Raw genomic sequence first — 12,987 nt, 5'->3', positions numbered from 1 at the left:
TCTAGTCCTACCCCCTGCTCAAAGCAGGACCAACCCCGATTAAATCATCCCAGCCAGGGCTTTGTCATGCTTACGGCCACCTATGCTGTTCTGGGTTTGTAACAGCAATCCTTGCTCCTGGGGAAAGTCCATGGGTGAACTCCTCACCCCTCTGAAGTCAACATCAAAACTCACATTGACTTCAGTGGGGCTGAGATTTCACACACCCCCTGGAATTTAGTTTCCTGGGAAATTTTGACACTTTTTGGCTTTGCCCTGTTTCGGAAGAAGGAACGCTTCAAGATCATGGAATTTCCCATGAAACACAAAACCCAGTTCCCGTCAAGATCTGATCATTAACAATGTGAAACGGATGTCTGTGAATTATCTCGTAGCCACTAGGTGGCACCAAACAACTGAAGATCAATAACAGCCTCGCATGCCATTAAAGCAGTGGGAAATGGAGGGACCAGGATGTCACCGGTGGATTTCCCTTCATAGGGTGGGGGTTTGCCTGGTAAATTACCTGGGATCACCACACAGGGAGGGTAGAGTGTGACAAGCTGGGCATTGGCTTAAATCTGCCATTTCTGAGGATTGGGTCTAGCCTAGGCAACGCCCCAGTGCAGGGAGTTAGCGGGACGGAAGGGAGCGGGGTGCTCTGGCTTTCCAACTGGCGTGTGTGACGTCTCTGGGCAAAGCAGCCGCAGGGGTAGGTTGTGCCAGGTGTCGTGTGAGATTTCCTCCTCCCTGAAGGATCGGTGACCTTGGGCAATGGGAGAGACTGGAGGCCAGTGTCTTCAGGCTGGGATTTGCTGCTGAGCTGGTGGGTTATCCGGCAGTTGCCTTGTGCAGGGGAGATCCTAGGGTGGCCTCAGGCCAGGCAAGAGAGCCAGGAAAAGTGTGAGATAAGATCTTCGCCCAGCGAAGCTGGCCGTGTTTCTCCGCTCCCTCCTCAGAAGTGGCTCCTTTCCCCCCTTCCCCCTCCCCGACTTGTTCCAAAAGCAGGATGATACCATTGCATGGCTTATCTCCGGCAGGGAATGACTACCATGGTCTCCAGCGTGGTCTAGGGTTCAGAGAGAGACTATCCCTCAGATGCTGGCTAAGGATTTGTGAATCAGGTCATTTCCCCGGTGGAGGGCGGCTCCACGCGCCAGGGCCGGCTTTGAAGGTGGTCAGTTTGGGTCCGGCCCCAAATCTTGAGGCTGGGCCGTGGGCTGTGTTCTCTGTGGCATTTTCACCCTGGGGAATTCTTCCTTCCAGTCTGGAGCCCTAGGCCAGGATGCTTTTATGGAGGCGAGCGCTCTCCTCAACCAACTGCCCTTCCTCAGAACGACCCCGGCCGAGGCGGGGCCGCGTGTTCCAGTCACTGATCTGCTCTCTTTCACCCTCTGTCTAGTAGGTTCAGAGGTTTTATATTTTGTGGCCATTCAGATCATTGGCTGTCTCTCCACTCAATGGGTTGGTTTTTCTACCTCTGTTTCGGAGCATTCGGCTTGAGGATGATGGGGCGTCGGGCCCGTTGCTGCATTAAGCATCGTGCGGCTTCATCTTTTGATGCCAAAATCCGGATAACTGAATTCAGTGGGCTTTTTATGTCCCGCTTGTTCTGCGTCCAGGAAGAGCCGCCATCCATCCCCTTGCTAAGATTCTTTCTGGGTGAAAACTTCCTGAGAATTACAGAAACAGTTATGTAGGCTCACCGCTGACTTTGCCAGGGGCTTGAAAATCCATTTGGGAAGATGTCATCCAAAGGCCACATGCTTGGTTACACAGATGAGCAAAGAAAAAAAAAATAGCATTTTGGACGAAGTGGATGATCTCAGTAACCAACCTAAACAAAAGTTTAATGGAGTTCTTGAGAATTCCCCTCCCCCCAAATGGAGTCTGATGACTGGGTGAATGGCTTTTTGCTGTGAGAAGAGTAGCGTTTTTAGGAATGACCGAGGCATCAGGGCCTCCGTTTCCCTGATCCAGTTGAGTTTCAACTGGCATGATGTCACCCGCTGGGAAACAAGATGCAGTGCAGCCAGGCACTGCCACTGTAACTCGCCAGCCTTTGAAAATACACATGGGTGGGATAAGGAGGACGCGATGGGCTACGCAAACCCGACACTGACCAAGGAAGGGTTAACGCGTGGCGGTGGGCTCAGCCAGGCTTGTTGTGCTGCCCCAGCAGTCGGGGTCAGGCGTGGAGGGCAGAGTGAGCTCAGCTGGGGGCAGAGCAGGCTTCCAGCTCTCACCCAGGGAGGGAGACCTGACTGGAACCTGCTGCCTGGCCAGAGCCTCCCCGAGGGAAGGTAGTTCTGCTGCAGGAATATTGCTGGGATGTGCTACGGTGACTCGCGCGTTGCTGCTGAGTGAGACGGCTGGAGGCGGTGCCCCGCCTGAACGGGGTGACAGCCAGAAAAAACCCTTTTGTGCCCCCAACTGGGGTCCCAGTGGAGGAGCCGGGGAGTGACCCGGCCAGGCAGGAATTCGGATGATACACAGCATTATCTAATTCCCCTTAGGGTGCATCACCTGCCCTTTTGCACGGGAGGAAAACAATTGATGTGGTTTAAAAAAAGAAGCGTGCTCTGCTGGCAGCTTGCACTGCTTTCCCCCCCGTGCATGGAGGCTGGTCGCAGAGGGGCCAAATTTTCAAAATTAGGAGTCTTAATGAGGCTCTGACGTATGGGACTTCGGAGCACAAGTCCTTTGGCTCAAAGCTGTTGAGATGCTTAACTCCTACTGAAGTCCAATGAGAGTTAGGAGCCTAAATGCCTGAGGGTCTGGGCCGTCGTGCCTTAAAGTGGACTTAGCAGCCAAAAATTAGGCTCCTGTTTTTGAGAACTTTGGTTTGTGGTGAATTTAATCTTTGGGAAAACCGAACAAGATGAGACTGGGGAATGAATTCCTGGGATCCAGAGCTTGGAGGGAGATGGGCATCTCTGATGATTGGCAGTGGGATGCCAGTGGAAGGGTCCCTAGTAGTTCAGAAGTGGTGTATCATGTACGTGTCTGCTGTGGGTTGCAGATGAGGAATCTGTAAAATTCCCGGCAGCTTGACTAACCCGGTATCCCTGCATGCTTAGCTGAGTCCTGGATTGCCTTGGATGATATTGTTGGACTCGAAAGCCTTGTTTATTTTTGACGTAAGAGTTCAGCCGGTTCTGCCTGGTGCAAATGACTGTAAGTCAGAGAGTTGAATGCGTAATACTTGGTTGCACTATGGACCCACTGCTGGGGGGAGCTGAGAGCCTGCAGAGAAGTGCTGAATCTGAATATGACAACTGTATTATTAAAGGAGCTGCCTTAAAGAGCATGCTGGTCGCTGGTAAATAAACATGCACTATAATATCTGCAGCTACTGAATAAATGTTTGTCTTCATGTGAAAGATTGCTGAGCGAAATGGCTCCATTGCAATCAGGAGACCAGATCTTCACTGTCACGCCCGTTTTTTTCTTTCAGCATTGAAATGATTTTGTGGTGGGAGAGGAGGACCAAAGGACATCCAAGATTAGATCTATTAAATACAACAACTGCCAATTCTTTAAGGGAGACGTACTTGCCTCTTGCAGCTCAGATAGCTACTCAGACCCTTTGTCCTTTGCTGTAATGTTTTGACATCACTTTACTGTCTAAATGGCCTGATAACCCCACAGTTCAACTCTGCCTCTCGTTTCTTCCGTATGTACAATGCACACGGTGCAGAAAAGCAGCGAGTTCACGCTCCACTGGGTGTGAAACCGCTCACAGCGGTGGAATCCACTGAGCAGCATAGCCAGCTGCACGGAGGAACCAAAAATGAGCCAAGCATGCTGGGGTGATTGGCAGACATGGGAACAATAATTAAGAAACTCAATTTGAATGAGTTCCATAGCAATGAAATTAGCATTGGGGTGATGGGGGAAGTTCATTTATGGCCAAATTCTGCTACGTTTGCTCACACAGACTAGTGTCTTACCAGGCAAGAAGTCCCATTGATTTCAATGGTGATACTCCAGGACTAAGGTATTACTCTGCATGAGTAAGTATATCCGAATCTGGCCCTCAACACTGTATTAACAGTAGGTCCAGAGCCAAAAGGATTTCTTACCATAGTTAAATACCGATAAATACAGCAATATCCAAGGGCTCTTTTGGAAAGCTCTCTGCCTAAATAATTCATCTTTTGACTCTTTACTTCTCTAACTTGGTTGTAAATATTTTGTTTTCTGCTACAGAAACCCAAGGAATTTCGCTTGCCAAGATAAACTGCTGGGACTGGCCTGATGTCTGTGTGAAGGAGAATGCCACTCAATTTCCTGTTCTCAAGCTGTACGAGAAGGGAGCAGCGAGATCACTGGCTTACACTGGCATGCTAGGAAGAGCAGAGCTGCTCAGGTTCCTCAGATTGTGAGTGTCCTATTGGTGCCAGGGTCATTAATGTTTCAGCTTGACTTTTCTGCAGGAGCTTTTCTGTCCCAGAACTGTAGCTCCTCTGGATAGTAATAGTTTGACGCTTAATCTCCCTTTTAATACCAGGCTTAGCGTTTCATTGATGGAGGTCTGGAATGAGTTTAGCAATCCCCTACAGCTTTTGACTATCCGAAAACAACTGTTCTGAGGGGAGACGTCCGTCCACTGGTTTCACTATCCTTGTCAGAAGAGAGACACCTTATATTTGTTTGTTGTTTGGCGTGTCATGACCTGCGGGCCTCCAGATCCAAGTCTGCAGGAGCAGCCATGCTCCAACCTTCCACTTGGCAGTCTGCTGACAGCTCCTTACCCAGGAGCCAGGAAGGCCAGCCCCAGCGTGAGGCTCCGCCCCTGAGGTCCTATTGGTGGAGTCCCAGAACAGCCGATTGGCCCGCTGGCCCTACTTAAGCTAGCAGCAGGACGAGGGAGCTGTCCACCCGTCTGTGAACTGTCTGCCTAGTGCTCCTGCTGCCCCGGCTTGGTTTCCCGGCATCCCAACCTGGCTCGACTCCTGGCATCTGACTTGTGGTTCTGGCCGCCTCCGTTTTTGTCTCCTGCCTCTGATCCCCTGAGATCCTGACCCAGCTGACTCTTGACTCCTGTCTTGTGACTGTGGACTCTGGCTCTGACCATTCGGTCTGGCTGCCCGTGACACAACTGTGACGGCAAGCCGCAATCCTCTGCTGTTAGTAACCTGGGCCATGATCCAGGAAGGCCCTTTGGCTGAAATCCTGACTCCACTGATGCAAAACTCCCGTTGATTTCAATGGGGCCTGGATGTCACCCAGTGTTTACATACACCCATTGCACGCGCCTTTGGGCTGCTCTAAGATTTTTGCAGGCTTGTCCTGGCCCCTAAGGGTCCATTGTGCTGTAAGGATCACTGGCATGCAGCATTATCCAGCCCTGCCCCCAGAATAGCTTCCTGCTCCCTATACTGGGAAAGCAGACCCAGGAGGGACTGGCATAGAGCCGTGCTGCAGGAATCCCACTGCGGCCAGGTCTGCACCTTCATTTAACCACGTGAGCAGTCCCATGGATTTCAGTGGGTACTGGATGAAGTCCCTGATGCAGATTGGAAGCTCCCAGGATCCTGACGCTCAGAACAGACGGTACAGTGAATCTGACCCAGGCCCTTGTGAAACAGAGCCATGAACAACTGGCACCACTCCTGAAAGAGACGACACCTCATTCAGAGCAGGAATCTTCCCTTCCTCCTCCATACAAGCAGTAGACCATCCAACACTGAAGTATCTCAACCTGGATACTTCAGTTCTAGCCAGCTACCACCCAGGATCAAACTTGGCATTCCTGGGCAAGCTCGCAGAGTAGCCGAATACAAGCTCATCTGACTGACGCCAGCGTTCTAGACCGAGCACAATCTGGATCCAGGCCAGGACATGGAACTGAAACTACTTTAGTGGCACTGATGGCTTTTCTCCTCCTGTTAATGGCTAGAGGACAGACATCCGTTCTTATCCTCCCGGATCTCTCTGCAGCATTTGATGGTGTTGAGTGTGTGATACTGCTGTCTCGCCAGAGAGAGGCGGTGGGAGTCCAGGATAACGTGCTAAAATGGTTTGAGTCTTCCTGGAGGGATTGACCCAAAGAGTAGTGATGGGAAACTGCCCTCCACCGCTAGCCCCCTCATTTGTAGGGTTCTGCAAGGATCTGTTCTCTCGCTGGTCCTTTTCAACATCTACAGGCAGAAATTTAAGTGAACTGGTCAGACAACCGGGACTCAAGTGCCAGCAATATGCAGATGACGGACCGCTCTCCCTAGCCTTCACCACATATGGCTACACCACTACCACCAAGATGGCCCCGTGCGTGGATGAGATCAGCTCTTGGATGTAAAACAGCTGGCTGAAGCTGAATCCAAGCAACGCAGAGGTGATGCTGGTAGGCAGAAGAAAGTACTTTGGGGCATTTTCAGCCAGGTGCTGTTGGCTTTGATTGAAAGTTCCCACCCGCAATTAGTCGATTAGTCCATAATTGAAGTCCTCACTGATGCTGAGCTCTGACATTGTGACGGTCGTGAGTAACACTTTCCACCATCTCTGGTTGGCTGGGAGACGCCATCCCATCCTGGTGGATGAAGACCTGGCCTTTGTTATTCATGGCCTTCATCACCTCTTGGCTGGACTACAGCAATGTGATGTACCTGGCCATGAAACCTTCAGCACGTAGGAAACTCCAATTAGTACAAAACACTGCGGCACATCTCCTCAGCAACGTAGGATACTGTGAGCACATCAAACCTGTCTTCCACGGTCTACACGGGCTTCCCGTAGAATTTTGAATCCAGTTCATGGTCTCAGGTCTTTATCTTCAAAGCACTCCATGTCCTGGGCCCAGGTTACCTAAAAGAGACCTTGCCGTCTCTCTAACATAAACATGGAGCAACAGGTATATTTAACGAACAAAGAACCACCCTACCGAAACAAGACACTCCACATGTTTGCTCTCTCTCTCCCCAGAGGGAGAAACACAGGACAGATGAGTAGTCACTTTGTTCTGTTGCCAGGTGGTCAGATACTGTGATGATAAATGTGATATAAAAACCTTATATAGAATAGAATAGAATTCATGCTCTTTCTTTGCTCTGTCTAATTAATCACAGAAGTTTCTTGTGATAAGGCTGTATTGTCCATTCCCAGAAGCCCATTGGGTTTTCTCCATGGTGTCTCTGGCTTCCGTTGCACTCCCCCTGTTGTGGTTTTTGCTTCTTTAACAAAGCTGCATGTTTTGGGGTTTTTTTAATTCTACTGAACAAAGCATCCCACCTGGCTTTAATTCGTTTCTCTAGAAGCAGCATTTCCTGCCCTTTGAAGCTGACCACAATTGAAGAAGTGGAAGAATATTTAAGCGGGGAAGTCCACGCGGCCTTGTCATCCTACCACAGCACGTCAGTTCTGGGGATATTTTGTCCTAGCATGAAAGAAGGTAAACATGGCACTTTTTGAGAGAGAGAATACCAGGGTAGCAGGATTGGAAGCTCCTATTTGATACCTAAAGAGGAGGATTTCTGTCACTTGAGTAACTTAGTGGTTGCTTGTTTGCTAAATGATGTAACTGGGCATATGTGGTCAGACTGATTATTTGCATTATGGTGGGGTTTAGAGGCCTAACTGAGAGCAGAGCCTCATTGCGCTATGGACTGTACAAATAGTGGGGAAACAGTCCCTGCCTTGGAGAGCTTACAGTCTAAATAGCCAAGAGGCACAAAGGGTGGGGGGACAAACAGAGGTGGAGTGACTCACGCAAGGTTATCAGTGGAGCTGAGAACAGAACCCAGGTATCCTGAGTCCTAGTTGAGTGTTCTGTCCGCTGGGCCAGTCCAGCTGTCTGCTGCTGCCCTCCTTCAGTTGATCTCCACTCCCAACAAATGCTGTTCCAGAGAATGATGTCCTAGACCCCAGTTCTGCAAGCGGGGACACGAGGGCCGACTGACCCTTGTGCGCTGGCAGAGCAGTGTCGGCAGACAGGTCCACCCACTTGACTCCATCTGCAGGATCGGGGCCCTGGTAAATTAAATCCCTCCCTTGAGAAGTTTTCTAGTGATCTTTTTTCCTGTCGGTTCCGGAGCGAGCCTGTTAGCAAGGGTCTGTTGATTGTACTCCAAAGGCAGCGATTTCCACCCACAGGCAGTAACTCGTTTGCTCTCTCAGAGCAAAGACGTTGAACTAAATTATGGCCTTCCAGAGCGAGAGCATGGCTGCGGAGGTGAAAGATGCACGTACAACGAGCTGCATGTATTCCTAACGGAGCAGCATTCTGCCATAAATGGTATCCAGCCGGAAAGGAGTAGCCATGGCAGTGCAGGGGAAATAGAGATGGCACTTTCCTTATCAGCCCTGCTACCCAGAGGGGTCCTCCTTTGGCTAGGAGCCCGGCATTCTCTTTAGCAGTGTGGGCTAGTGGCTAGAGCACTGGACTAGGACTCAAAAGTCTCTTGCATTCAATTCCCAGCTCGGATACTGGCCTACTGGGCGAGCCTGGGCAAGTCACTCCCCTGCATCATTCCTCCGTTTCCCCATCTATCCAATGGTGATAATGACGCTGGTCTCCTTTTAGATCCACTCATGAAAAGCGCTCTGTCAGAGCGAGGTGTTTTATTAGTACCTGGAGGACCACTCTCGCCTGCCTTTCTCTGCAGGGGGTTACGTAGAATTGAAAGGGATCTTCTGGCTCACTGAGTCCAGTTCCCAGCTGTCGCAGGCGACTCCAGCAAATAATCTTGAAACCCGTTAGATTGTTTGTTTGCTCCGACTCCTCCTAGGGGGAGGCTGTCCCGGAACCTCCCTCCTCTGATGGTTAGAAACCTTCTGGTTTCCGGTCTAAACTTATTCATGGACAGTCTGTACCTCTTTGTTCTTGTGCCCCCTCGTGCATTAGCTTAAATAGCTCTTCTCCCTCTCTGGGGTTCCTCCCGCCAATGTATACAGAGAGCAATCAGATCCCCGCTCAGCCTGCGTTTTACCAGGCTGAGCGTGCCCAGCTCTTCCGTTAACCAGCTACATAGCTGCATTGACTCTGCCGGGTCTGTTTGCAACAGATGAGCCCAGCTACCCTCTCGCACACAGATCCTCTGTCTGTACTGTGGGGGAGTCTCCGTATCATCTCCTGGTCTGGTGGGTCCGAGTTACCCCGAGAGAGACGTTTGCACTGCTCACAGTATTGTTTGGATTCTCTTTGTTTTTTGCATGTGGATAACTCAAGATCAGCCTTGTTGTGTGTTTTTTTAACTCTGCCCTTTGCATGTCCATCATCCTGTGAAGGGAACGCATGTTTTCACTTGCTTTGAAGACATTTCCTTGTGAACTCAAGTGCTGGTGGTTTAAAAACAACAGAACGCACATGCGGCGTGCATTGGCACTCAGTCACTATGGCCATGAGTAATCAGCTAGATCAGTGGTTCCCAACCTGGGCCAAAAGTGGCCTGTGGGGTCTTTCAAACTGGCCTGCGGCTCCCCTCCCGCTGGCTGCAGAAGGGAGCTGCTGTCTAAGGACCCAGGCGGAGCACGTTGCCGTGGGGCTTCAAGACTGATGAAGGCTCCTTGCTGCAGCCCAGGGGACGGGAGATCAGTGCTGCCCTGCCCCTAGCTGTACAGGGGGCACAGCAAAGCGCTCTGCCTGGGTCCCTAGGTGCTGGGGTCCCTGCTGGAGCCAGAGGGAGGGGAACACTGATCTCCCGTCTCCCTGGCTGCAGAAGGGAGCCCCTGCCTGGGGACCCAGGTGGAGCGCACGGGGCTATAGGACGCGTGCGGTTTCCCTGCTGCAGCCAGGGGCACAGGAGATCAGCACGGAGGCAGCCTCCTCTCTGAACTCCTTCCGTCTGGCTGTGGTGGGGAGGGGGCTGCTGGCAGAGCAGCCAGGGCCCACCATGCTTGAGGAGGGGCAGGACTCTAAAAATCAGTGCCTTCCAGTTTGGCCTGCACTTAGCAGGCCACCCCCCGTGGCTGACTGTGAGTAATTTGTAAGTGTAAAATAACGAAGGTAACAACGAGCAGAGCATTAAAATCTTTACTTTACATATGTAGTGATTTCCAGTCCTTACTGGTGCACACATCAGTCCGGTTTTTATGAGCTGATGGACGGGGGGCCCTTCAGGGTTGTAAAAATGATATTTGTGGCCCTTGGGAACGCCTGACCTAGATTATTTTCCGTCCCTTCCAAAAGTCATACTGAGCTATGCTACACCAGCTAGGTACGAGAGAGAAGGGAGGTGGGTTTGATTGGCTGATGAGTAAGAAAGAAACCTGGAGATCAAACCACAGCTGTAGATAGAAAGAGTGTGCTTAGCAAGTTTGGTGTGAGCGCTGCATGCTGCTCAGCTTTTGAAACAAGCACCCTACTTATCTTTCCAATCTCTGCAGCAATTTGTAGACTGTTCATGCTGATGGTAGAACAATCTCTGAATATGCAACTGCAGTTGCTTATGTGCCTTGTGGAACAAATAAGTTATGAGAGACACAGTAACCTGCAGTTGTGGGGATAGCAGAAAAAAGTGAGCATATGTGTATGTATCAGGCCCATCTTCCTGTCCCGCTACTGGCTCTCGATCAGCTTCCAGTGCCAGTTTAAAGTCTTCATCCTAACCTTCAGCTCCAATTAATGGATAAAGCCCCAGCTAGATTGAAGAGTGAATTTAGAAAGCTGCGCTCCTCTGGGACAGCGCAGATCACAAATGTCATGACAAAGTGTGTGCGCCAAGGACAAAAGCCTTCTCAGTTGAGAGGATCTAGCTATGCAACAGACTTGCAGGGGAAATCAGGGTCCGGCCAGTCCCGAGCCAGATGGAAAATGCTACACACCTTTCCTCTCCAAAAAGGCCTTCCAGCTGTGAGAATCCCATTCACCCCGTCTGCCCAACAAAACAACCGACCCATAAACCGAACAACAAAACCTTGAAACCCCCCCAAGGAAGTTAATAAATTAAAACAAAACAAAACAAAAAAAAAACCCTGTACCCCACGCAGAGTTTCCACCCTATAAAAGGAGAAGTGCCGGTGACTGTGTGAATCCACAGCGTCTTCACTATTGCTATTCGTTTTACATGGGAGGTGTCCAGACTCTGTAGCGATGGACAGCGGCACTACACCCTGAGCTAAATACAACTGAAAATTCCTGGTGGTCGTCTCACTTTACAAGCCAAGCAGGCCTGGAAGTGGTTCGTGCTCAGACCAGCTGAAAATCTTTGGGGTGGTGCCAGCGGTTACTCTTAATTCTGTGTGCTGAGGACTCAGTGTCAGGAGGAGGGGTAGGAGCGCCCGACTGCTATGTCTGCACACGCAAATGAGTTGGATCCACTGGCTAGCCATTGGGTGCCCCCGATTTGTACGTGCCGGCATTAGGCGTACAACTGGATGTGCATTCTTTTGCTTGGACCTCTTGCCTCTTCCTTACAAACGGATCCTTCTCTCCTGGCAGATGAGAAATAAAAATCCTCTGTGCTGACGTTTCTGCTGCTTGAGTTCTGCTCCTGTGTTCTCACTTGGTTCCCGTGAACCTGCTTCCCCACATCACAGACTTGTAGACTTTAAGGTCAGAAAGGACCAATATGATCATCTAGTCTGACCTCCTGCACAACGCAGGCCAGAGAACCTCGCCCACCTACTCCAGTAATAGACCCCTGACCTATGGCTGAGTTACTGAAGTCTTCAAATCATGGTTTAAAGACTTTAAGGTACAGAGAATCCACCAGCAAGTGAGCCGTGCCCCATGCTGCAGAGAAGGCGAAAACCCCCAGGGTCTCTGCCAATTTGTAATCGGGGAAAATTCCTTCCAGTCCTTAGATACGGCGATCAGCTAAACACTGAGCATGTGGGCAAGATTCACCAGCGAGACACTCAAGAGAGAATTCTCTGTAGTAACTCAGAACCCATCCCATCTAACATCTCATCACAGGCCATTGGCATATTTACCACTAGTAGTCAAAGATCACTTAATTGCCAAATTAGGCTTTCCCATCATCCCATCCCCTCCATAAACTTAGCCAGCTCAATTTTAGAGCCAGCTAGGTTTTTTGCTCCCACTGCTCCCCTTGGAAGACTATTCCAGAACTTTACTCCTCTGATGGTTAGAAACCTACGTCTAATTTCAAGTCTTAACTTCCTGATGGCCAGTTTATATCCATCACCCGATCTCTGCAGGGGGCTTCCCTGACGTCTGCGGAAAGGATGAGTCTGTTCCCTCCTCCTGCAGCTTCCAGAGCCCCGGCCGCAGGATCCATTGAGTTTCCATCCTCTCCGCCAGCAGAGGGGGAGGAGGCAGTCTGGTCCATGGGGTTGCTGAATGTAACCATCCCTAGCGTTAACGTGAGAGAGCAAAACGACTATAAATCAACCCAGAAAGGGAAAATTGGCAGGCACAAAACCCCTGAAAAACAGCTCAAGAGAGCCTGGTTCGCCATGCCCCTGTCAGATCCACAGTGAACATCAGTGGCCCTTTGGCCTCATATCATCTGTTACCTTCACCCACCTGGCGAACCTGTGAGCCTGCGCACGTCCTAGGAAAACAGAAAGAGGGAAGCTCTTCAGCTGGGAAGAGATTCTGCCTGCAAGGGGCAGATCGGTTACATCTTGCTCCATATCCTTATTTCTACGCCTCCTACTAGCTTCTGTTACACATACACACGCACAAGCCGCCCTCTTACAGAAGAGGGTAAAGATGCATAGCGCACAGCATGAGCCTGATAGAATTGAATGCGCAGGGCCGATCAGCAGTAGCTAAGGCGTGTTACAATGTTCAAAAAGTAGTGTCAGTAATAACAATATTTAGCACGGCTATGGAGCCTGTTCCGAAACCCATTAAAGTTATTGACTCCAGTGGGTTTTGGATCATTACCTGCAGGTTTTCATGGGTAGAACATAAAGCATTTTTGTAACGGTGGTAAGCATGTCATCCCTATTTTAAAGTTGGGGAAATGGAGCGCAAGACTCAGGTTTTCAAAAGCAGCTTCTATTTTTGGACCCATCCAGGGTGAAGCATGCAAATCAAGGCATCCATAATGAAGGGATATGTCCAAAAAAGGTGGGACCTGAATGACCTGCCTGACT

General features: G+C 50.3%; 1 protein-coding gene across 2 annotated transcripts in view; it reads left to right on the top strand.

Annotated features, from left to right (window-relative positions):
- Nucleotides 1-12,987, top strand: part of TXNDC16 (thioredoxin domain containing 16) — a 60,295-nt gene that overhangs the window by 35,890 nt on the left and 11,418 nt on the right. For both annotated transcript variants that reach the window (XM_067554769.1, XM_067554770.1), the window contains exons 14-15: nucleotides 4,192-4,363; nucleotides 7,236-7,372. In XM_067554769.1, the coding sequence (XP_067410870.1) occupies nucleotides 4,192-4,363; nucleotides 7,236-7,372 (309 nt within the window). The remainder of the gene's footprint in view (nucleotides 1-4,191; nucleotides 4,364-7,235; nucleotides 7,373-12,987) is intronic.

The sequence above is a fragment of the Emydura macquarii genome, unplaced genomic scaffold (genome assembly GCF_026122565.2).
Source record: "Emydura macquarii macquarii isolate MOO-44397 ecotype Brisbane River unplaced genomic scaffold, CSIRO-AGI_Emac_v2 contig_1551, whole genome shotgun sequence".
Classification (NCBI taxonomy): Eukaryota; Metazoa; Chordata; order Testudines; family Chelidae; genus Emydura; species Emydura macquarii.
The sequence above is the reverse complement of the archived record's forward strand: the minus strand, read 5'-3'. Positions and strand labels throughout refer to the sequence as shown.